Source organism: Corvus cornix, chromosome 3 (genome assembly GCF_000738735.6).
Source record: "Corvus cornix cornix isolate S_Up_H32 chromosome 3, ASM73873v5, whole genome shotgun sequence".
NCBI classification, from domain to species: Eukaryota; Metazoa; Chordata; class Aves; order Passeriformes; family Corvidae; genus Corvus; species Corvus cornix.
Window position 1 is genome coordinate 66,079,845 of NC_047056.1, and position 26,790 is coordinate 66,106,634.

At 37.8% G+C, this 26,790-nt stretch overlaps 1 protein-coding gene across 2 annotated transcripts in view; it reads right to left on the bottom strand.

Annotated features, from left to right (window-relative positions):
- The window catches only part of NT5DC1 (5'-nucleotidase domain containing 1), a 131,102-nt gene that overhangs the window by 20,358 nt on the left and 83,954 nt on the right, over nt 1-26,790 (bottom strand). For both annotated transcript variants that reach the window (XM_019290265.2, XM_010402660.3), the window contains exons 7-8: nt 25,364-25,538; nt 20,814-20,911 (exon numbers count right to left, since the gene is read on the bottom strand). In XM_019290265.2, the coding sequence (XP_019145810.1) occupies nt 20,814-20,911; nt 25,364-25,538 (273 nt within the window). The remainder of the gene's footprint in view (nt 1-20,813; nt 20,912-25,363; nt 25,539-26,790) is intronic.

Below are 26,790 nucleotides of genomic sequence, written 5' to 3' on the forward strand. Positions count from 1 at the left end.
AAATTTATTTTATTTTTCTTGTATTTTTAGACACATTTTTGGATGGCTCACTGAACAAGTAGCCACACTCTTCAAATGACATGGACATAGAAAAAGAAACATATGAAAACAACTCTTTTGAGATGCGACGAAGTTTTTTTAAATTTGTGAAGATTTGTATAGCTATCATTGTCTCTCCATTCAGTCAATCAGGAAAATACTGGAGAAAAATGGAGCTTTTATGAGAGGTATTTTCAGAAAAATGACATTGCATTTGCAAACAGGAGCCCTATGTATTACAGCAGCTTCAGGAGGCTCCAGCAAAGAGCAAAACCCTGCTTGCTACCTCTGTGGAATGGCACGAGGGGAAGTCCTGACTGAAACAATTCACTCTAATTACAAGGTAGAAGACCTCTCGCTCTGTGAGAGCTATTACTGTCACTGCTAGCAATGGGATTAATCTCACTTAACTCAAGGCATCCGGAATTTAGGTTTCTAATTCACAGTTACAATCTGAACTAGTTGGCCCTGTGGTAGGCAAACGACAGTGCAACAAGCATTTTTTAGGGGTGCCAAGTCTGGAGAAGGAAAGGATTTAATTAAGTTAGAAAATTTGCTTTTAGACAATGAAATAAAGAGAAATTAATTTCCCCTTTAGAAGGAGGCAGCAAACAGCACTGAGATGTCTAGTTCATTATGGGAACACTTTGATTTTGGAAGGAGCTTCCTAAATTTGAGGAATTAGGAAGGGTGCTTTAAAATATTTGAGTTGTAGGGTCATAGGGATAACAACTCTGAATGGACAAACCTTGCCTTGAACCATCTCACATGGCTGCTTGTGCTCACACATCGAGGGGTGACTGTGTCAATTTTATTACTGTAATCTGAAGTGGAAGGAAATGGATGGAGTTGCAGTTGCAATAAGTCATTAACAAGGACGGTTTCTAATTCGCTTAAATGCTGCATAAATATGATTATGATAGTTCCTAATATATGCTAGATATTCCAAGCCTAATACTAGCTACACTCAGTCAAGAGGAAAACTGCTGCTGACCTTCTTTCCACTTTGCTGTTATTGATTCTTATAAGTTCATTCAAAGGTCAGAAATGCTATAAATATTCTTCCAGCAGGAAGCAACACACATAGGTGGGGGTGCTTTAGGTCTTATAAGCTAGGAGGAAAAGAGATGTCCTGACAATTTCAAACAGACTGGATAACCAACAAGAATTTCTCTGATGATTTAGATGAAGTGATTCTTCTGAAGCCTCACATAACACTGAAACCCAGATTCCTGGCTGTAGACTGAAAACCTGCCACGTCAAGAAATGTAAAGGTACCAAGCAAGTAAAATTAAAATAATTAAACCCAGAAAATCATTCTGTTAAAACACTTGCCCAAACCTAACTGTGATTCAGAGCTGTCTTCCTGAGGGGAAGTTACTGTTCCTTTTTAAAAACAACAAGGAAAGCTTGACTCATGCTGGGGCAATACTATCATTGCTGGGATGGTAATTTCCATACAGCTTTGTCTAACAGCTTGGGAAATGGTTTCTGATTCATAAATATACTTTCATCACCAATAAAATATAAGTTTTTTCAGAGAAACCAGTTCACTAACAAGACTCAATATCCTTTTTCTTGTGAGAATGTTCTTGCCTACGTTTAAACATGCATTGCAGCTTTAAAACATGGCTTGAGGAACATCTGGTTTCATTCTGAATGATTATGCAAAATGTAATCAGTGAAGCTTATTCTCATTTAAATGACAACTGATGGTAATTTACTTTGGCAGAGTCATTTTTTGGGAAAGACTTTGCACAGCTTGGTTACTGCCATCTGCTCTGTGTCCTCTTACGAGTTATACCTGCTGAGATGGGAAGGGTCTGAACCTGGGGTCTATCCCCAGCTTGGCTGGTGTTTACACTGTTAGACCCCAGCCTGTGAGATAGGGCTCTCAGATGGGAAGCCCAAGGTTAAGAGAGAAGCTGAGGCAAGGGTGAATTTATGCTTCAACAGTTCTTTGCCTACAGTGAGCCATACCTACACCCAGGTTAATTTTCATCAGTTCACCACTCCTGAGGCACCACCCTGTGCTGCTCCTCTGGCTGGGTGCCCTGCAGTGAGTGCTGGCTATACACTGGGGCCAGGACCTGCCAGTGACTCACCAAAGAGCCTGAGGACACCTCACATCTACTTGACTGGGCAGAGACCTGGGGAAGAAAGCAATTCCAAGTGCCCAGAGGCCCTGTCAGCTGAAAGTGTGCTGGGTTTAACTACAATGTGCATACAGCTCTCCTACAGCCCCTCCTTCTGCCTTTCTCTAGAGAGCCTTTAACCCATTTCCACACAGACCCAGTTAGACTGGCTATTACAGTTACTGGTATTTTTTTTCCCTTTGAGCTGTGCAGTAGAATGAAAAATGTGTCAACTCTGTCGCTGCTTGTGCCTGTACCTGCTCCTGCCTCTTCTTGCCCATGGGCAGCTCCGGTGGGCTCCCTCTGCCTGCAGGCACCTCATGCAGATGGGCTCACATGTTCAGCAACTGAAGCTCTGGTTACCAACACGGGGGTTATTGTAAAACAAGTCCATTCTATGGTCCACAACTATCACACTGATACGCCTCTCTGCAATTTAAAATAATGCCATTTCAGACCATGAGGGATTAATATAAAAACTGGGTTATGTTCCAGTCTCACTTGCAAACACAGTCTGGTTCTGGATAGCATTTTGAGCTCATTTAAGAAAGACAAACTCTCCTTTCCAAAAGGGAAATCAGGGCAGGAGAGTGCATTATTGTACAAGGAGAAGGGGACCTGCACAGGTGGATTCTTCCAGTTGTAAAGGTGTAACAAGATGGGATGACTAAAGCTGCAGTTTCCCTGTGGGCATGTTCTCCATGAAGAAAGCAAGTACTTACAAGATTCCTGGAGGTAAAGCTTCATACCTTATGGGCACCCTTTTTAGGCTATCACCAAAAATTCCTGTGTACAGACCAATCAACTGTGCTGTGTGGTTTTCAGGATTCACTCAGGTATTAGTGTGTGTTTTGCCATCCCTGAATTACTTCTGTGCCCTGGAAGCAGCTGTGAAATCCATCTGCTCATGCATCAGCCCTTGTCAGTCCCTTGTCTGACTGGATGACTGGAGGGAAATGATAAAGAACAAATTATTTCCTTAACATGATATGCTGAAATGAAAGGTTAAGGCTTCCCAAAGTGACTGGTGATTTTGGCCATCTCCATTTTTGGCTATCCTAGCTGTTATTATTTTTTTTTTCCCCAGGAAATGCCTGAAGATCACCTCCCCTTCCTGCCTTTTCATCATTCTGTGTTTTTTGGGGTGGCTTACAGGTTGGTGAGACAGAGGCTGAACTAATCAAAGTAAAAATTCAGTTTTGAAAACTGGAACATGATTTTAAAGTTTACATAGGGAGTGATACATATTTCTTATGCTTAGCAATCCCAACATATATGTGTTCGATCCTACAGAGGACTAAATAACAGTACTACTAAAAGCTGGCAATGCTCTGGAAGAGCACCACAGATAAAGCTGAGGAAAAAATACAGATACCACCCTGTGGAAAAAACCCCCCTATTTCTTAATAATTCCTAAGTACTGTTTATCCCATTATTAACAATTACTTTTCTCAGGAAGGACTTCTGTCCTTCCACTGTTTTGTAAGACCTGGTAAGACCAAAGTACAAAATAGTGTATTTTCAAATTGCTCTGGGCATATGTAAAAACCACAGAATCCTCTGAGCAGAAATGAAAAAAAAAAAGAGTTTTTACATTTTTAGTTTTATCAAAACCTTTTAGGCTTTTATTAAAATCTGCCTTACTGCTTAAACTGTGCCAAGCTACAGGCTAGGTAGAGACTAAACTGAAGTTTTACTTGTTTGTAAGAAAATCAGTAGTTCCTTTAGAGATGTCAGCAATTAAGTTTCTCTAGAAGGTTTTGATTGCTGTGTTACAGGAACTGAAAATAACATCTCCCTACAGATAAGTAATTTGTTTTCAAATCTGTCAAAGCATTAACTTTTTGCCACCCCAGGAACAGTCTGGCTAACAAAGCATTTCTGTTTAAAACACTGATATGATGAAATACAAGCAAAGACATTTTTTTCTCAGAAAAGAAAAATCACTTTTAGGGAAATGATTCTCCTACAAGTTCATTTTTAATTGTAGTTCATGTGCAAATTTGGTGAGGGTTTTGCCATAATTTTATTTAATTGCATTTATAAATCAGAAAACTTCTACTTTGCAAGGATAAGTGGGACATAAATACATAATTTCCCTTCTTCATTGCACATATTTTGTAAGGGTTTTTTGTCTGTTTTGTGTTTTTGAATTGGGATCTTGGAAAGGTACAAAATGGCAAGAAAAGAAATAAATTTCCTCTCTAGACCAGTTTTATTCTGGATCTCAGTTTTGTAAGAAGATCCAGAGCCTTAAAAATGAGGAGCTTCCAACACTCAGAAAAATAACCATGTTAAAATTAGTACCATAGTCTTCCTAGAGATCCCTATATAATTATGGAGAGAGACAGGCTTTTCCAGAAAGCATTTCCAATTAAAATAATTTAAAAAAGGAAGGTAATTGAGGAAAAAAGCCCTGACATAAACATTCCAGGAATATACAGTTCAGTTCAAGCACCTGTCCATAGCTGTTCTTACCAGGGGGTACATGAGATGGAAGCAGAACATGGAGGGAAGCAGAGAAGATGAGATGAGAGCCATCAGACAGTTCTGACCTAACCTGTCACTTCAGAAAAATTTCTCAATTTCTCAATTAAAATCAAAGTGAGACACACAAAGCATTTTCTTTGCACTGTGTAGCCTGTAATCTTTTAGTTTACCCAAACCCTAGCAATACCTACTGAAAAAAGACATATTGAAATTTGCTCTTGGACCATAGTCTTCCCCACTGAAAATTGACACTGAAGTGTAATGTGGAAAAACTCCATGCCATCATTTACCTTGGCCTTAGACTTAAAAAAAAATAACCCCAAGGACCAAAAAAAGAATAAAAGTTCTTTAATCCACAGTTACAGAGAGACTAAGAATTCTTTCCCTGTATCTTATTACTTCAGGTATAAAATATATATGAAAACTGGAATGGATAGTTTGATTCTGAACAAATGTATCCCCACAAAGCAATATAAGGACCCGGCTGCAAGGGGCCTTTGCTTTTCATTTTTTCAAGTCCCTAAAAGATGTTATTTCAAAGGAAATAATGATTGCATAGGAGACATTAGCATGCATAGTTATCACACATACTCATTTGCCTGGAATACACAATAGACATTTTCATTAACTTTTATACTAAACTATTTATACAACAGGTTGATTTACGATTTATGAGTAGTTCCATTCTTTCTTCCTAACTTATTACACTGTCTCAAATCCCTGTTTTAATTTTATTGATTTATTCTGTCTGAAGTTCCAGCTCCAAATATTGGCTGCCTCTGAAGGGGAGCAGTTTTATGTCAACCTTTGAAGACTAACTTAAGATTCCAAATGCAAAAAATAAATTTGGGAATTATAAATAAACAAATAAGCAAACCCACACAGCTTTCTGCTTGTTAGTCATTTTACAAGTAGAGCTGCAGATAGTGGTTATTAGAGCCTTGCTCAGCTTCAGTAATTAAAAAGAAGAACCCAACCCAAACACAGTATTTCTAAGGAAAACTGGATGCCTTAGAATGATCCGTCGTTTTCTCCGGAAATGAAAGCTAACATCAGAGACTGCTGAGAGAGGGGTTCTGGCTCCTGTTGATCCAAGACTTCTTTTTATCACATGGTAGCAGAGAAACATTACGTTACACATGTAAAAATCATACTGATATTAAACCCATTTGAATACAGCTGTCAGGGAAGAGACTACCTTGGCATTGCTTCACATATGTACTAAATAGTGAGTATTTTTATAGATTATTTATAATACTTGGCACTTCAAGTAACAATCAAAGAAAAAATATTTAATTAGAATATAATGCCATTAAATAATTAAAGACCATTTTCTCTTAGAAAATATAAAAACTGCCACTAATAATTTAACATCATAGATATAAAAGAATATGAAACATACCCAAAATCACACTGGGTGGTTTTGTTCAGTAGCAAACACACTTTATTCCTGATATATTTTCTGCCTTATATTTTGTTTCCCTTTGCTCAAGAATATATTCAAGAGATACCAAAAGAGATTGGGACCTAACACGTATTTTAGACTCTCCCCTTGGAGTCTGTTCATTTATCATCAATGAATCCTAATGGTGATTCTGCAATTTTTTTTGCAATAAGGATGATTTTATTACAGTCTCTACTGCATTTTATATTATTACTATTCCTTTTAGATAAAAACATTACAAAAGAAGGGAAAGAGAAGTGTGAGCATGTGAAGACAGAGACATGACACGTTCAGTCTTGAGGTCTGGGGTCAATTTCATGGCCCTGTGGATCACAGTCATGGATGAATTCAAAGGGGGGACAAAGAGTATGACAGAACAACTGGCATAGATTTCAGAAGCTGTTTAAGGTCTGCTTACAGGTAACACCAGAGTGAAAATCAACATGAAACCTTGTTCCTGTAGGATCTGTTGAGATACAGAACAACTTCACATTTAACAAACAAAATAAAAAATGATAGGGAATTAATGTTCTAACAAACAGGAAGAGTTCCTACGTGTGAAACAGTCACTGTAAAACTCAGAACAATGCAACTTGCTGGAGACGGCAAGTAAAAATGGAAATTACTCCTTTCTGGCAAAGTATGTTTAGTTATCCTTTGAAGGGAAGACTCACATGAAAGATTTGTAGTAATGAGTCTTCTGAAGAAGTAAAAGAAGTGATTCCTCTGACACTTCCTAAGGCACAGGGAGGTGATTCCAGACAGCCAGCATGGCTTCACCAAGGGAAAATCCTGTCTGATCAACCTAGTGGCTTTCTATGATGGAGTAACTACAACAGTGGATAAGGGAAAAGCTACAAATGTCATTTATTTGAACTCCTGTAAGGCCTTTGACATGGTCCCCCTAACATCCTTCTCCCCTGAGACCCCACCTGGAGTACTGCATCCAGCTCTGGAATCTTCAGCACAGGAAGGACAGGGACCTATTGGAGTGAGTCCAGAGGAAGGCCACAAAGTTGATCAGGGGGATGGAGCACCTCTTCTATAAGGAAAGGCTGAGAGAACGGTGATTATTCAGACTGGAGAAGAGAAGGCTTTGAGGTGACCTAATTGTGGCCTTGAAGGGAACTTACAGGAAAGATGGGGCAAGAATATTTACAAGGACATGTAGCAAGAGGATAATGGGAAATGGGTTTAAATTGAGAGTTGCTTTAGATTAGATACTAGATACTGTGAGTATGGTGATGCACTGGCACAGGTTGTCCAGGGAAGTTGAGAATGCCCCTTCCCTGGAGGTGTTCAAGGCCATGTTGGATGGAGCTTGGAGCAACCTGGTCCACCTGAAAGTGTCCATGTCCACAGCAGGGGGGTTAGAACTAATGATCTTCAAGATTCCCTTCCAACCCAAACCATTCTATGATTACCTTTCCAGTCCCTTATCTGTGCATGTTGTGTGGTTTGCAAAACCACTTGGGTATCTATATGAAAATGTGCTTTACCTTGTTTCTCAGAACCAAGAGCATTGTGCCAGCTCTCTCTATGCAGGAATTTCACCGATAAAATCTCTTGCTACTATTACTCCAGAAAAAAAAAAGAATAATAATCTTGGAGCATTTAGTCTTAGTCTGGCAGTATCACAGAAGCACCTGGAATCTGTGGACAGTAATAATATATGAAGTGGTTTTACAGCAGATAAGACTCAAGTTAGAATGAACATGTTTGCTAATGAAGAGAAAAAGTCCTGGGGTCACTAACTCTACCTAGAAAAACATGCAACATACATATTGAAGTTTAAGACATCTGGAGCTCAATGTGAATAATAAAGACAGGCTGAAGAACAAAGAGAGTGAGGAAGAAGATGGTACACCACTTTTGTTTTTGAGCTTTCAGGTTGCAAGAACTAATTCCCTTTGGAACATTAACTACAGAGGACTTGCTACTCACCTAAAGGACGCAGTGTCCCATGATTGCTTACCAGCCAAGAAATGTCCATTTCTTAAATTCTCTGACCTATTATTTCCTATTAGATGCTCCTAAACAATGTGACTCTCTACACACTTGATATTTACCTCTTGCAATAAATCCACATCTGCTGTTTGTTGTAGATCTCATCTGCCACTTACCACTTTGCAGTTCTCCTGGGTGCTTCATAAACATTGGATAAGCTGCAGTATTTAGAAACTGTGAAACTGAGGCAGAGATCACCTGTCATATCAAACTGAAGCAGATCTCAGCCTAGGCTTTGGTCACGACTCCTCCACATGCTCTCAGCTCATTTCTAGGGCTTCCTAACCATCTCCTTTCGCTACTTGCTTCCAATAGCAGATCTGCAGCAGGAAAACCAAAATGTGCTTTCTGCAAAAAAACAATTCTACAGACTAACCTTAATAAAAGCTTGACATTTTGGAGAACACACAAGAGAACTCTAAAGCTCCTTAATCAAAACCAGCACATACAGATTCATGGAAACTATGCTGAAGGGAAGCTTTCTGCGTCAGTTGCCAGCTATCGCTCTGCCAGGAATGTACCATACACAGCTTTATCTTTGCTTTACTACAAACTGCCTCAATTCCAATTTCCAAATTAGTTATGAAGCAAATCACAAGGTTCTCTGTCTAATCATCTACTTCTTTTGAATTCTACAGATGAAAACAATTACGTGGAGAATAAAGATGAATAAAACTCCCAACTTCTATCACATATTGTTTATGCGCATGTGATATATGTCAAAGAAGGTTTTCCCCCCTCAAAGTCATACTGGTATGTCCCCTGTGTCACAGGTAATTTTTCTTTCTTCCAGGAATTCCATTTGGATTTTGACACCGTTTTAAGAACTGCAATGTGAAGTTATTTCTCACAGGTTTGAACTAAATCTCAGCAGACCAGTAAAATTTACAAACTTATATTGACCCATCCCTCAGGCATCCCATCTTCCATAGGTCCTGTCCCACTTCTGCAAGACCTTTGGCTTCCTTGGGGCTCTTGATTAGCACTGCAGGTCTGTAATTAAGCAGTGAGAACACCTCAGCTGGGATTCAGACCCAGACATAGAAACACAGTGTGAAGGCTCTACAACAGGAAGCGCAGCACTGGGTCAATGGGCCGATATCCTCTGTGCAGTGGAGGCACTGCTGTTTGGGCACTGCAAAGCCCTCCATGGACCAGGCCTGCTGGCCCTTCATTGCCTACAGTGGGAGGTGGCTGAGGATAGATGATAGATAGCCAGAGCAGTTTCTACACACTGTGGTTTCTGTATCTATTACTGGCACTTAATTGTTTCAAAATAGACCTCTGATTTTTGACATATGGCAGCACCCTTACAATGTACTTCTGGGTCAATTTTTGTTTGAGGGAGTGTGCTGGTTTTGGCTGGGGAAGGGTTAATTTTCTTCAGAGTGGCTGGGAGGGGTCTGTGTTTTGGATTTGTGCTGAGCACAGTGATGAAAATAGAAATGTTTTTGTTATTGCTGAGCTTACACAGAGTTAAGGACTTTTCTGCTTTTAGTACTTCCAAGCTGGCTAGAAAGTTGGAGGTGCCATAGGAGTTTGGGAGGAGACACAGCTGGGACAGCGACCCAAACTGACCAAAGGGATATTCCAGACCATATGACATCATGCTCAGTACATAAAGTGAGGGGAGGAAGAAGGAAGGGAGACACATTTAGAGTGATGGAGTTTGCCTTCTCAAGTCACTGTTATGTGTGAAGGAGCCCTGCTGTCCTGGGGTTGGCTGAATACCTGCCTTCCTGGAAGCTGTGAATTGTTTTGTTTTGCTTGAGGGCGCAGCTTTTGCTTTCACTAAGAAACTGTCTTTATCTCCACTCATGAGTTTTCTACCTTTTACACTCTGATTCTCTCTGCAATCCTGCTGCTGGGGGAGTGAGTGAGCGCCTTGGCTGCTGGCTGTGGTGAAACCATGACAGTGAGAGGCTTGCAACTCCATATAAAAAAATAGCTTCTGAAAATGATCCACATTTCTCTGATACAGATTTGGCAAGAAGAAAAGCCAGGTTTTGAATAAGCTACCAAGGGTGTAACATCCTACTTAGAAAGAGCAGTAGAGTCTGGTAATAATCTACATAAATTTATAAGCTTTCCAGTGGGATATTTATTGTTCCATGGACAAAATAAAATGTATCTGTAAATACAAATAAAATGTATTTAACCATCTAATAATAAAAATGCACAAAACAAATCAAAAGGAAGTATGTATTCTCTTAATGCCAGAACAGCTGTGGAGTTGTGCATGGTTTGTCTCCCTAGTGTTCCTTTAAGTCTTTTGAAATTTTCAATTTAGTTCTTCGCCCCAGTCATGGACACTCTTGATGGACAGTCTTGTATGTGCTTGGAAATAGAATGCAGGTGAAAAGACATTCATAAACATAATTCCCCGCTTCTAGTCTAGAATTGTTGGTATTGAATTGAATTATCTGTATAAAAAATTGCTAGATGTTCTTAAGCATTTCTGTGGAAGCATAAACATGAGAACTCAAGGTATTATTCCAGAATGGCTGCTACTAATGTTACCACAAGCCTGTGACCTTGGTGTTGTTAGCACCATGCTCTAACCAGCTGAGCTAATCTCAGGGCTAATAGGAGTCAGCTTGGCAAGCATTGCTCATGTATGGAAATGTGCATTTGCTTTTGTCTTCCATACAGAACTGGGTCTCCACATTCAGTGCAAAATCTTCCATAAATCCCAATCATTTTTATGCACCACATATTTTTACTGCACTATAAATGTAGTCTAGGTTGGGTGCTGACTGCTTTGCTTCTAAATCTTGTCTGTCTCTTCTTAGAGAATATGGAGGAAAAGATCATCTCCCCTTAAAAACATTTTCATGTCTTAGAGAAGAATTCCCTTACGCCAGATAATTTTTTTGCTGAACACAGTTTTGTCTGGAATACAAAGTGGTCATTTAGGCATTTTGGTTTTGGTTTTGAAAACACAGACTTAGGCTATGGCAATTTATGTTCTATGGGCACCCACTGGAGAGAGAAGATTGGGTTGACAGGCTCTTAGCTCATTCTGCTGTGAAAAGAAGCTGCATTTTTTTGATTAATTTGGCTTCCGAAGTGTGGGAGTTTTCCTGCCTTGTCTATCTGGTACAATCCAGATCAGACTGTATCAAGGTTCTACTCTCTGCTAGAGTCCTGAAATAAAAGTCAATAAAGAAACAACACCAGAAAGTGATCACAAAACTATGACTGAGGATTTTCTATAGATCTCGACTTTTAATGACCTCCCAATCATATAGTATATGTGTTTAAAGGCATTTGACGTGATTCTCTATGAAGGACGTTTCTTCCATTAAAGTGAAACATAAACATGGCCTGAAACACTGGTATGCAACTGTCTTCCAAAACAAACAACTAGTCGCGCTTATCACTTTCAATATTTTGAAGTAATTACTGGATAACTATTGAATATTTTGATTAATTTCAGTATAGAACACATGAAGTTCATGGGTCCAATTCCTTGAAATTATAAAGGATATATTAATGAACCATAAAAATTAAATCTAGCAGAATTAATTGAAATAATATTAACTATCCCATTATGCTAAATCTTTAAAAAGGGCTAAAAGGATTTTCACAGTCAAGACTTATGAGTCCTTATTCAAACCCGGTTTACAGTTCTTCACTGCTTCTGGATTAGGACATTAGATATCTTAGGTGGATATGCAGATCTGCTGGAGATACAATTCAGGGGAGGTCATTCAATATCTTGGTTCCTTGGCTCAAGCAGAAAAGCCAGTGCTTTTATTTTCTACCATTTGTTTATCTGGTCTGCCTGTGGGTTTCTTGAACACAGAAACTGACTCTTATCACATCCTTGCACAATACCTTAAAGAAAAGAGGTTTAAGTTTTATCCTTCAAGACCTTGAATATAACATGATATAATCAATAGCTGGGATTTTGTAGTAGTGTTACTGTAGTAGTTACTGTAACTCCTTTTGAAAATGAAGACATACTCTCCATACACAAAGAATTCTGTTTTGGAGTACTTGGCAATTATGCTAAACATGTTTTCCAGTTTTAACAAAAGGAATATTGTTGATACCATGCTTTTGAAAGCAGCAGTTTTAACTTTCTTTGAACTAGTTTTCTGTAATATTCTTATCAGCTCTGTGCCAAACACGCTATTTAATATCAAAGGTAATCAGCTGAAGCAACCCCTGCTGTCTTTATGCAGAAGCAAGTTGCAGTTTTTCACTGTTTTGATTTTTGGATGAATAACTTCTTATTCCTTTTATCCTCTGAGGTACTTTGAACACTATGCAAACATATAAAGACTTTGGCCTGACACACTTACTATAATTTTTTTCTTTTAAAGAAGGATGGGCATTGGAGAATGCATCCACAGCTCAGCCTTCATCTCAATGACAAAGCAACAAAGAGATGCCTTATTTCAAAGACTGTTTAATTTTTTTTCTTTTAAAAAAAATTTTAAATAGACAAGGAGTTGTTTGTGAACAACAATGGAAATAATGGGGCCTATCTTCCTATGAAGTTGTTTCTGCTGTTGCATTCACTGAATGTCTAATAGGGTGCAGAGTCTCACGGGTGCTTTTCCAGTAGCTGGGTCATTTGTAGCTAGGCTCTCATGGATGGATACTCAGATATCTAATCAAGGGGAAGTTTATACTGCAGCCTTTCTCCGTGTTGGCAGTGATAGACCCATCTTTTCCTCTCCAGCCTCTCGAGGCTGTAATATCTCTGAGAATGCTAGGCCAGACTCAAATGTGGTTGAAATTGCAGTATTGATAGAGGTTCACAGTAGGGGATGGGCGGAAATTCCTACCCGCACATACCATGAGATTGCATAAGCCTCAATGCTTAGGCAAACAGAGTAAATGTTAAAGAATTAGCCTGTGTCCTGGCAGCTCTTCTGGCTAATATGGTTGAGCCAAAGGAGCTCAAGAAGGAGCACCAAACCCAATTTCCATTGGGCGGTTCAGTTGATAACAAGGTACCTCCTACGGCCAGATTCAGGCTGAAATTCTAGCCCTTGGCCCAGGCTCCAGGTTTACAGTGAATTGGGGTAGTCGGGCAATTCAACACAGTGCTCTCCCAGTAGAAACAGAAACAGAGCTTTGCTGCTTCTTATGTGCTCTAAAATGCTTGAGTGAAACCCATCATTAGTATAACAAATTTGTATAAATGATGTGATGACAATCTGGCCTCACAGCACTTCTGAAGCAAGTACCAGTAAAGCCCATTCAAAAAACAACCCCAAATAAACACAAAAAACCACACTCGCTCTATTCCTCCTGCTAGGAAAAGGGATGGCTTCTCAGCTCAGATTTCCACTGTAAGGAAAAAGTCATTCTTTGGCTACCATGTAGTCTACCTACTACAGAGTCACCACTTGAAGAACTTACACCAGTTTAACCATGTCACTGTAGTAGTGGATGCACACACCATCAGTGCAAACTGCAGAGTGCCTCTTGCATTTCACGACAGGTTTAAAAATGATACACTGCCAGTTAGTAATCAACTATGCATTGTCAACTTCTAATTCATTATCTCTGTAGTGGAACAAAATTGTACAAAACATTTGCTTTTGTGAGGCAATGACCATCAAATACAGTAGCCAAGGGCTTTGGAAACTATCAGAAAAAATGAAGCCTGTGACTTTAACAACCCGCTCTGCAAAAGGATGTGAGTCTGTGCTGGCCCAGCTTTATTCTGCTTTTTGCACCTGTTTTAAATGCTTTCACACAGAACTTTGTACTGAACACATAAAATCCAAAATCAAAACGGTCACAGTCAACTAAGGCTATGTTTATAAAAAATGAAATAAAATAAAATTTAACTGTTGGAAAGAGTTTGTTAACCCATCAGGACAGTTAAAAGACTCCCATCTAACCTATCCCATAGATAATTACAAACATTGATGACATGATAGGAAATAATCGCCTCTATTCTCAAATGATTCCCAAAGTATTGATTTCAAACTACACACAGGTACTATCTAGCAAACCTTATAAAGATTAATTGGTAAATCCCTTTGATTACAAGGTAACATCTGTTGATTTTCTAAATGTTTGTCTACAGCACATAAATAATATCAGGAAACCAGAAGTCTTTGAGACAGCTGTTTACACTATCAGAAAAATAATCTGTGGAGTGGCTGATACCTTGCAAAGGCAGTACACAAAGTGGAATAGTTTTAGACTAAGATCATTTAAACAAAGGGTAGGAGGTGAAACAGTCATCCAAGAGGCCTGACATTGTGGATTTTTTTAAACACTCTCTGAGCTTCTCAAGTGGATTATGAATATTTGTATGAAAGCAAACCCTGGTTTATGAGATGAAATTTGTATGTGTCTTCCACTGTCAGCTCTACTGGCCTCCCCTAGCCTGCTTTTCAGAAAGTAGAGTCAGGCATTGATTATGTTGCTAAAGAGGGCGTCAACTGAAGGAAGCATCTTTATAAGGTGCCTCCATAATCCTTCCAGTTTTTCATAATAAAAATTAAAAATGAATATGAATTATTTCTATATAATCATCCATACCAACCAGTTGCTTGATAAAATGAAAATCCCTGGCTGACATACGAGTAGGGAATTATTTCTCAGTGGTGGCTTGGGTATAGAACAAGATACTTTATCCCTTTCAACAGTGGACCTCCTACTGCCAGCTTATTACAGAACCTGTTTCTGATATTAGAGCAGTAAGAGACTCTTCATCTTAATATCATCATCCTGCGACGTACAAAAAGATCTAGTTTTGAAAACTAGAGTACAAAATATCATTACTTGTTAGTTATAATACTTCTTTTTCTTTCCTAAATAGCTGGAAAATAAATGAAAAACAGTGCCAATACACTTTAAAGAATTGCTAAACAGCATTTCCCTAAAAAGAGCAGCATTGCTTTTAAGGGCCATAAGGCACTGTGGGATGTTACAACAATATAAAGGCAGTCATTTTAGAAGAGATTTGGGAAATGGTTACAGACTTTACACCTCTTGAATAATGCAGTGTGCAGCTAGCACAACCTGTCCATGCCACTCTGTCACAAGCTCCCAGCAAAAATGCATTATTATGTTGTCTCATGTTACAGAATATACCCAGACAGACTGATAGGAAGAAGCACCATCTCCAGAAGAATGGATACAAGCACAGCTGCATTACATAAAGGAACACCCTGAGCCACCGGAGGAAAAGATTACACAGGTGACCTTTGCTGGTGCTGTTGTTATTCTGCTTGTGCCTCCCGAGAGGTGCAAGAAGAGGCCCTTCATGGGCTTCCCTGCAAAAGGCTTCTGAGACCCATGGGAGGATGGTGCTGCATCCCTGCTGTGGCTGGAGGGCCAGCTGGGAGCACCAGTCTTCCCAGTACCTGGGTACATCATTTTAAGCTATCTGACATATTAGCCTTATTGCAAAAGTTCTCCTTGAGACAATGGTAGAAGTCAAAAGCAAAGACCTGAAATTCAAAAAGCCCCACCAGCGTGAAATCCCTTTCCTATGTATGTTACCATGCACCACTCTGCTCTTACACAGCCTCTTCCCAGGCTCTCCCTTCCCACCACCTGGCTCCCCCAGCCCCTCTCCAATTCATCTTTGCCTCACACAAATGTCCTTGTGCCCCCCTGCATTCAGGTCAGCAGATTTTCCTTCCCCCCCTTGCTCATGGGCAGCCGAGCTCCGGTGATAAAGATGTGCAGGGAATCCACATCAAACAGAAGAAAAAGTCTAATTTAATCCCAGCACTGGCCTGGGTCTAGAGGCATAGACCAAATATGTGGGAAATACGACAGTCTTTGCAGACTGAGGGCCACAACCCATGTATTTGAGTAAGGATTCACAGGTGCAACAGAAGAACAGGTTCCTATTGGGAGAGTGAGTTCTTCACTAAATATCAAGTTTCTGCATAAAAATACCAACAAATGTGCTGTCATATCTGTGATCAGCTAAGGCCTAAATCCAAAACTATTTTAAAAATTGAATCTACACTTAAATATGAAGATCTGATGATATAATGCAAGATAAGATTGGTAAGAAACATAGTTGGAACAACTAAAATAGCAAAAAAGACTAGCTATGCTTTCATGCTTTAACCTCACAGGCTGATGCACAAAAAAAGAAATATCTTTTTCTTATCAAGGCAGCCTTCACTGCGAGAGGTAGTAACTGAGATACCTATTATACCACAATCATAGCTATTGAGCTATATTGTAGATTCAATTCAATGCATTTTCATTGAAAATTTTAACAGAATTTTCTAGAGGTGGCATTTATATTCTTCAGATGAGTGAATAATGCAAGACTATTTAAATGAGATATATAATAGTGCTATATAATGTTTTAAAAATTCCACATTTTAATATATATTCTATAGTTTTACTAAGGTCTTATAAAATTTACAGGATAGTATTTTGATATTCTTCTGGTGGTAAAGACAGAAATCGCAAATAAAAAGAATAACCTAAAAAGAAGTTAAATTCCTTACACATGAAGAAAGGCACCTCCTTCCTCATCCTGGTCCTCAGGCCTAAATATCCTTAGAAAATAAATGCAAAACCTAGTTATCAGGAGAATCAGCCCTGATTCTCCACCCAGTTCTGTAGCCCATCTCCAGCATAATCAAGCCCAGATGTCACAAAAGATGGCAAAAGATAACTCAAGTAGCAGACATGGGATCACCCCTCCTGAAGTCTTGAAGTCCCTAATAACCAAAGATGGTCTTCAGTCCAGAGGTATGGTGTTTTATATCCTGTCCCCTTATTTACTTTTCTAATTGGTCCTTTCAGCTTATAGAATTTTCTTGTATTTTTAGAGGGCTAGAGAAGAAGACTGAAAGTGGAAAAAAGATTCTGCACAGAATTGTTAAAATGGCATCATAAAAATTAGAGGACCGAAAGTTTCTTAAATGAGAATGCTACATTCTGCAGCAGAGGCACCTTGAGATGGACAGAAATTCCAATTCAGGAATAAGGCACACAGCCTGGAAGTGTAACTGAAAGCAAGCTTCGAAATGTGGCATCCACTGGCACTCCATCAATAGGATTGTTTTCAGCCTATACAGATATATACACACATATATGAGGCTATACATAAGTTTTTAAGTATGTGTTTCAAATTCAGACACTGAACAGCCAGCAATACATTTTCAATTTATCAAAAAACCCCCAGATCAGAAAAGACAGCTGTGCATGCACTGAAAATAAAAGATATATAAGCCTTCTTTAAGACCAAGCAGAATTCCCTGTGAATACAGACTTAGAGAAGGCTTTCAGGGAATTAAGGTTTATCTTTAGCATTTCAATTATAATTTTGGATTGTAAAACATATATTTGGCAATGATCAGAGCTGGCAGTCAGGCTGGTAATTTGATGTGCATTAAAAAGTGATGCGATAATGGGAAAGCTCTGCTGTCAAATGTTACAGAAATCTTCATGTATTGCAGTATCATATAATTCACAACTGTATTTTCTATTTATATTCCTTCACACCCTTAGTGGAATGATAAATTATTTTAAGCTGAATGTAGCTGTTGAAAACAAAGAAAATCCTTCATTGTCAACACAGGATTTACACAAACATTTTCAACCTGATCCTTAGATCCTGTAGCTCAAGATAATATTAGTACTTTCAAGAACCATAAGAAGTATTTCCCTATGTAAAAGAAAATATAACCTCATGAATAACAAGTAAATTATGGATTATTCATATTATGGTAGCAAAGTCTGGGGGTTTTTTATGTACAGCAGTGTTCTCACAAAATATATCCTTTGCTACATAACTTACCCCTAATTATAAAAACTGCTTTGCCAGGTTAAAATAAATGTAGCTGTCCTAAAATCTGCAAAGATTCACATAAACTGTTCCTCCACTTAACAGAATGGTACTTTGAAAGACAATTATGCAAAATTAAATAATTAATTATTGTGCTTTTCAGTGTCCCAGTCACACAAATCTTTTAGGCTTTCAAACAGTGTTTTGGTTGCTTTAGATGATGCACATCTTGAAACTCAAATGAAATACTGATGCAATTTTAATTGAGCAATTAAAATAATGTTTCATGGTTTCTAAATGGACTGGCTCTAAAATTACTTGTCTACTGAAAAAAAAAACATTTTCAGAGCTGTTACCCAGTATCACATTTCCAGACAATGCCTCCTTTGTCATCTCATCCTGTTTCTCATTCTCCTTCAAATGCCTACTGAACACAATTGCCTTTTGAACTTATTCACTGAAAAGAATTTATCCTTCTCTTTAGTAAACTTCAAAACCTTTCCTCTAGTAAATCTGCAGCAGAAGTCCTGTTATAGACAAATAACATTTAGCACCAGCACACAATGAAACACTTGGGATGTTTGAAATTAAGAACACATTCCATATTTTGTGCCCTATCCTTAAGTCCATTTATAACCCAATAAAAGATGGTATCATTAGGAATTTATTGCAGCTCAGACCTACTGATGGTTGGAAGAACATGGCTGAGACTCAAATCTGGAGAAATGGATAGCAATGACAAGCAATTACTTCAGTTCATTTTCTACAACACATTTCTTCCTAGAACAAGCTTTTTTTCCCTAAATTACATTAGCAAAAGTTTAGTCTCTGTGCTTTAAGAAAATATTTATTATGATGTCCACCTATAGTTTTTTTACTTTTTCAAAGGAAAAATAAGTAAATTTTGTCTCCCTGATTTGCAGCACAATGGCCAAACTCTTCTGCCTGAAGTCTGTAGTGCCAACAGGAAGAAACAAAGTGGAAACTGAAATTTTGAATTTTCAGTGGTTCTGATATGAAAGAAAGCCTTAAAAAAAATTCTGAAAACTGGAAAACTGCTCCCCGTCGACATATCAGAAGGTTCACCGTATACTGTTTCAGCTGCTGTGAGGAACACAGAGGGAGGGCATAAAAATAAACATTATAGAAATGTATTATTATTTCAGGCACTTTCTCATATAAATGCCCCTACTTTTACAGTTTAAACTTCATGTACTCTTAAACAAGCTCTATGGTACTTTTAAACACACCTCTAAAAACCTGTCCTATGTGTATCATTCTTTGCTTTGAATGTTGTGGCTGGTCTTTCAGAAGAAACCAGTTACTTTCATTCAAATACAAATATAATAACAAAAAAACCCCCACTCCCAGGTTAGTAGTTACAATAAATTATTTATCTGATGATTGCTTTAGTTACGTTTGTGTCCCTTATCTACTTAGATAGTGAGGTGTCCAGAACAGAAACTACATTTTATTTAGCATTAATAAGGTATTGATGTAGTGAGTGATTGACTGACATTTGAGCCCCGTTGCATTGTCAAGATATAAACGGAATGAAAACCACTAAGTCAATAAGAGGACTCCAGATAATGCTGTTCCTGTTTGAAAGCAGAAAAAGAAAGAGCTTCATGAAAATTGGTCCTTACAGTGTAATGTAGTGATTAAGCCAGTGCTACACAATATCAATGGAGAGAGTAACTTGGTCTTCTCCCTCTAGTCTGCCCTTGTTTGCACAAAAACCCCCACCTTGTCAAAGTATCTTGGAGCTTTTTGGCTGTCTATTAAATTTACTGAAACTGTCCAACAGGTTCAAAAGTTGCTGGCTGAATTACTGACAGAGGGACACAGCAGGATTTCCTTAGGAAGTCAGGCTAATCAGATTGTTTAAAAGAAATCCAAAGTGAATTACATTTTTTTTTTAGTTTGCCTTATACAAAACTAAATCAAATGGTTGCAGAATTGAGCCTTTTTCACCCTTTAAGATTTTAGTCCCCTCCCTCCTTTCACACAAATAGTTTCAATTTCCCTTCTGAGATATGTTTTTCTCAAATAGTCAACTTGGCAACTATTTGAACTAATCCTTTAAAAATCACACCTAAGATACTTCTTACTTATTTTCCTATATAAATATGTGAAACATTAAAATGTAGTTTCAATATATATTTCTTCTACTTGTTTCAGTTTTACTGTAAACGTTCCACAAGCAAAATTTCTTTTGAGCTGCAATGCTGACTTTCCTGTCATAAAATGATAAAATATGATTCAGTGTATGCTGACTTAAGCTATTTTGCCTATAAAATTAATTTTCAGGTAACATTTAACCATAAAGGTATTTACCAAAATATGGAAGAATTAACTGTCTTCAGCAATGTTACATTGTCATTTGTACTTCACTGAACACTGCTCTTATAAACCTCTTGTGTTAAAACCTTAATTACCTTATGGACAACATTGCCAAGTGTTTCAGATTGTTTTAATTATATTAACTGAGTACAGGGGCACTTCCTTTTCACCTACTCCATCATTATTTAGCCAAAGTAAACACATTTAATGCTGTCAGATTTCCATCACAAAACATTTCCTTCAGTTTTGCAATTTTATTTGTACAGTTCTCTGAATTTCCTTTAAATTCTTTAAATATTTCTGCTGGTTTTTTCCAGAACTAAATATTGTTTTGTGTGCATGACCCTGTCAGCACAATAAAGAAAAACATTCTTTTTCATTAATGATGCAGTATTTGAGACCCCATGTAATTTTAATTACTATCATAGCTCTGCCTTTCAATTGTCCTCAATACTGTAATTTTTAATTTCTCAGTGCTTCTCAGTCTTAACAGAATTTTAGGTGTCCACTTCCCACCCCATTGCCAGTGCTCAGTCGCCTTTATTTAATTTCTCCTTTTTTTTTTTAACCACAGAGGTAAGCAGATGAGAAGAGACTGACAGCTGCAACTTACCAAGAGTTCGGAAAGGTCTTTGGTTTGGTGTATGGGAGAAGAAACCAGGTTTCAAAGCATTTGTGATCAAAATGTCAAAATACTCTTCGAAATCATTCCTAGAAAGTAAAGTAAATGTGATTAGCTGAACTAACAAATTAGTTAAATGCCATACAATACTCTTTAAGACTTAAGAAAATAACAAAGTACTTCTTTAAGGCACTTGCTTCTGTCACTTTTTTTTTTTTTCAGTGCTTGTTCAGTGTCACTATTATCCGTATTTTCCTGAGGTAGTCAAAAGGGAGTCACACTTTGATCTTTGGGAACACTCATTATTTGTAAGAAGATGTTCCTTGATCTCAGGAGAACATGTAACAGATCATATATTTTTAATCTCAGATGGCAACGTATGCATAGACACGCACAGAAAGTTGTAAATGAGGGATATTCTTTTCAAGGAAGAACATATGAAGTGAAGTGATGGGCTAGGAAGTAACTGAAGACACTTAAACACAGGTGCTTATATTGTTGGTATCTGTAGGGATGCACAGGCCTAAGATGCCACTAGCAGACAACAGAGATCTAATTTACAGCCAAGGAAAATTAGAGTGTGATTTCACATATTCCAAAATTGAAGCACCATTTTGAAAGCCGAACTCCCTCTTCAGATTCCACTGGCTGCTCTCACTACATCCCTGCTGGTTACAGGGAGGCTGAACATGCGACTACAAATAAACACCCATCAGCTTTGAGTCTTCATCTACCAGCTGATTCCCACACTAAATTCAGATTTTTCAAAGGTCTTTAGGTCCATATATACAGATTGTTATCTGAACTCTGGAAATCCCATCAGTTTAAATGGGTTTGAATGTCTCAGCATAATATATAAGAAAACATTCCTCATCTATGATGTACTTTATTTTATTAGAAGTGTTTCATTGCTTAGGTGACTTCATTGCCTACAACATCCAAAAAATGATGGATACTCTTGCATGGAAAAAAGAAATCACAGATGGCAAGTCCAAGATGGACACAGGCACTGAAATGCTATCAGCAGTAGAGGAAGTTTGCTGGAAGTAAACTAGCTAAGTCTATCACTTTCAAATAATTCATGATCTTCCATAGAACTGAGATATCTTATCAAAAACTGAACGCTCTCCCTATGAGAGACAGCTTTTGGGTTGTGCTCAAAATTACATTTCAGCCTTAAAATAAAAGTGCCTTTCTAATGAAATTTTAGATTTGTCTAATTTTTCTCCACTTGTGACCATATGTAAACCTTTACCTTTTTAAGAGAACCATTATCAAATATTACAATGGTATGTTTTTAAAATTTGCTTCCATGTGGAAGATTCCAGACACTGAGCAAACAGGCCAGACTCTTCTGTCCTCAGGTGAAAAGAATCGACAGAGACAAACTTTTCAAATTAGGGTCTGGTGCAAATAATGCATCCATGGGTAAGTTAAGCTTGAATTCGCAAAACAAAGCAAACGTTTCAGGAACACAACAAAGAACAATTAACAAGTGAGAGGATGAGAGAATATGGCCTCAAGTTGCACCAGAGCAGGTTTAGATTCGATTTTACAAAAAATTTCTTCACATAAAGGGTGGTGAGACATTGAAACAGTCTGCCTAGTGTAGTGGTGGAGTCACCATCCCTGGATGTGTTCAAATAACGTGTGGATGTGGCACTTGGTGATATGGCTTAGTAGTGAACATAGAGGTGCTTGGTTAATGCTTGGACTTGATGATCTTGAAGGTCTTTTCCAACCTAAATGACTCTATGATTCTATGATTTGTGGAAAAAGTGGCAAGTGCTTTGTTTAAAAAAATTGAAACAGACAGAGTTTTCAGAAGATAAAAGAGTTTTTCAGAAGATTTGGTAACTTTTTATTGATCTGTTGAAAAATTATGCTTTCTGTGAGGAGATGCTGTGGCCTTTTTTGAAACAACATATTCAATCTCATGTTTTTATGAGGGACCTTGTGTTATGTTACTATGTAACACTATATACAAATCAAATCTGTTCCAGTTACTGCCTGTGTTTGGTAGAGTGGCCAGTGGTTCCAGTAAATAGCTAACACAAAGGGTAGGATGTATGTCATACATGTATCATAACTTCGACCTCCTAAAAATTGCACACTGAATTCAGACACCACAGACAGAGCCAGTGGAGAAACATCCACATTCTTGAAAGGTAATTCATCCCACTTATTTCGGACATAATTCTACAATGCAGAATGAATTGCCGAGGATAATGCCCAGTAGTTTATTTCCACTAACCACAGAGGGAAACAAAATGACCAGCTTCAAAAAATTCCTCACTTTTGGGTGGCTAACGTTCCTGAAAAAGTGAAATACACTTGGCTTCAGTGACTATGGGATGACTGAGTCATATTTAGGTGTGCTCCTGGCAACACTTAAACATTCAGTTAACTGGACACATGAGGACAGCATCCTCGTGTTAGGTAAGACTGAAAATTCACACCACGACGCTGCTGTGTGGATGAACTGGCACTTGCTTTCTTAGTTTTACATGTTTTATATACTGGTCCCAGCAGTATATCTGTGCTCTGGCTGGGAAACAGTTCTCATTTGATTTCAAAATGAAGTTTTTTCTTACACTTCCTCTCCCTACCAAAATGTCTTCTAGTTAAGGACAATTTGGTCAGATGAACACAACTGGGATATTTTGCTCATGAAATAGTAAATGATACACTTAAGCATGAATTTCCAAGCACAGATTTTATGAAGACAATAATTTCTTAGTCAAAAGGTGCTTCTTTAATAAAGTTCAAAAAACTAAACAGTTACAAGGTAAGGATATTAGGAGTAAGAGGCTAAAATTTCACATGCATCTCTGTTTTCCATATTTATCACAAAGGTTTTTTATTTCATACTATACAGTTTTGGACTTCTCAGTATCATACTGATTACCTGAAAGAAGTAGGAATAGAAATTAATAAAGGACTGTGTAGGTGCAATTCATAAGTGTTGATATCAGGAATAAAATGCAGTGTTGATGTCAAGAATAAAAAGCAGTTAGCCTGGTCAAATTAAAGTTAATGTCAGAGGTAGTAGGAGGGCATCTAAACTATATTCCAGTACAGCAAAAAGCAGCACAGGTATGTAGAGTCTTTCAGTCTGAAATGAGAAGCCTGGAACAAACAAAACCAATAAAAAGTTTAGATTTTCAGGAAAATAACCCCACTTCAGTAAAGTTTAATGGATAGTGGAGTACTCAGTTCTCCAGAAGCTACTTGGAAGCCACACTGCATGAATCCCTGGAAAACATGATTGTAATAAATACCTTAGACCATCCTACCCTTCTGTGGAAAGAGAGAGTGGTGCAGTATCCTTCTAGTAGAATATCTTTTTTGGTGTTTGAAAGGCAACTGATCGTTCTGATACCTTGCTTACTGTCTTCCAGCAGGATTTCTACAGCTGCCTTAAACAGCTGAACACTATTCACCAAGGAATAGAAAGCCAAAATCATTATATGTGGCCAAGAATTTACTTTTGTACCAAATTTTCATTTAGGAAATAACTAGACAGATCTACACAAAATAGCTAATTCACAGGCATCTTGCTCATAAGCAGAATTCCTTTTTGTCAGGAGGTAGATTTGCCCCTCAAATGAGCAAGTGTAATGTTCATGCAAAGCAGTGAGAACTGGCACAGTTGATGCTTCATTTTAGCATTTAGCCTAGAGAGTACAAAAGAGAAGTGATACTGGCAGGACTGGTTTTGGAAGGTAGCTCTGTCTTTTACTTACCCGTGGTTTTCTTCTTGGTTGCTGCATTCGCTCTGATGTTCCCTGGCATATCCTGATAGTCGAGGTTGTCTCACTCTGAACTACTTTGTTTCTTTGATTAATAATAAATTAATAGTCTCACTCTGTCACCTACCACACTATTTGCATCACTGATTTTTTTTTTTCTAGGGGTGTAAGTGATGGCTCTGCTGAATTTCACTGAATTCAACTTGACCACTCATGTTCTTTATTACGCTAAAAACAGCTGTTGTGATCAGCAACTACAATCTCAACCAGTTGCCAAGTGCAATGAACTGTCTGTTTTATCTTTTCTGCTGTGATGAAGCACATTTCTCATGCACAGCCATCTTTTGGAAACCACTAATGGGAAAAGGAATTGGTAAGCTTTTCCTGCAGATTACTGCATGGAAATTAAATAGTACTACTAATTTCATTCACTGCTGGAGAAGCAAGAAAGGAAGTGGCTTAAATAAGACAGTCTAGCAAAAGTTAATGATAAAATTAGGAATCAGATGATGTTTATGGCCTAAAAAATAATTCCCTGGAATCTTCAACCCTATTATGATGCCCCCAAAAGGATGCAGTGTGCTGTGGGTCAGATACAGCTCACAGGCTCACAGATGGACTACTTTCCACAAGTACCCTGTAACAATCTACAAGAGAGGGGCCCACCAGAAAACTCAAAACCAAGTAATTCACCATACATAAACAAAACTCAAATTAGCTTCCCAGTAACTCAGGCTTATCTCCAGTCGCTGTTTGGCAGATATAATTTGAAATGGACTTTGCACTTACCCAAGAACATGTTCACACAGAAGCCTGCAGTAGTCACTGTGAGAACTGGTAATTAACAGCAGAATCTTCCCAGCATTCTTCAGTTGTTTCAGCCACTTTTTTACAGACTCAGGACATCTTTGTAAATATTTGTCTGGATGATTTTTCACTTCTGGGAAATACATCCCACAGTCTTCTAAAAAAATTAAAACATAATTATGTTATCCAATTTTGCTCACAAACCACTTAATCCACACAACAAATATCCTTTTATGTGCAAACAACACAATTAAAACAAGGCAAAGCAACGTTTAAAATTTTCTCCGGGCTGTAACTTAATATAAACCAAAACCCCCAATCAAACCAAGAGGATTCATTGTAGCAGAAGTAAGTTTGCATGGCTTTTCTCTTTTACTGTGGAATTTTCATAATTATTTTGTTTGATGTTCTTTTGCTCATAATGGTTTATAGCAAAGAAATTTCAGATTAGAGTTTTACGCAGGAAATAATTATTTCTTTTTGCCGTTGCTCAATTTTTGGATACTCAGCTTGTGATTGTAAAATGAGCTAAATGTTTAGAAAGTGGTAAGGACCCAAAATTCCAAAGAACACCTGTTCACTTACTTCTGACACTTTACATTAGCATTGACTGATCAGTAACATCCATTTTATTACTTTTGCATTTTTCTCAAGTAGCACTTTATCTATAAAAGGTTGATAAAGTGGCAAAGACTCATAAGTATTTGGAATACTAGGAACAGATGCAAAAACTGCCCTGTTCCAATTCGAGCTTCAATAATGTTCTTTTTGCCAAATAAAACAGCAATAGAATTTTGCAAATACACTTGGAATGTAAGATTTTTAAAAGTGTGCAAGAACACTAACTTGGCAGTAAAAGTTACCTATTCATTAAAGTCACGAATAAATATTCATCCTGTTACAGCCCATAGCTGCTTTACCAAGATGTCAAACTAACATTAAACCTACCTACATATTTCCTCTGTGCTCAAACTCTCTATAACCAAGGCTGTCAAGCTAGTTAAAGGTTTAAAAAGAAATACAATAATTGCAGAGACAGAAATGATACCAAGTGTTTGGCTCTCAGTCTGTGTATGCTATTGTATAATGAACATCATCATAGATTATTTTTCTTCCAGCACTTGTTCTATATGAAACTGTGGTCAACTTAGCTGAATGATTTAATAAATCCCAGACATTACTTAGCCTTCTGGTATGTGAGTAATGCTGTTCTCTAGTTCGAAAAAAATAAGTTTTAAACCACTTGAACTTCAGCTATTTAATGAAAGAGAACATGCATGTTTGAAACACTAGTATCAAAGAAAGACTGAAAGATTCTGGGTGCTAAACATAACACTATTTCATATACTACACATTCAAACATCTACAGATGGCAGGGAACAAAAGTCTTCCAAAAGAAGTTTCAAATT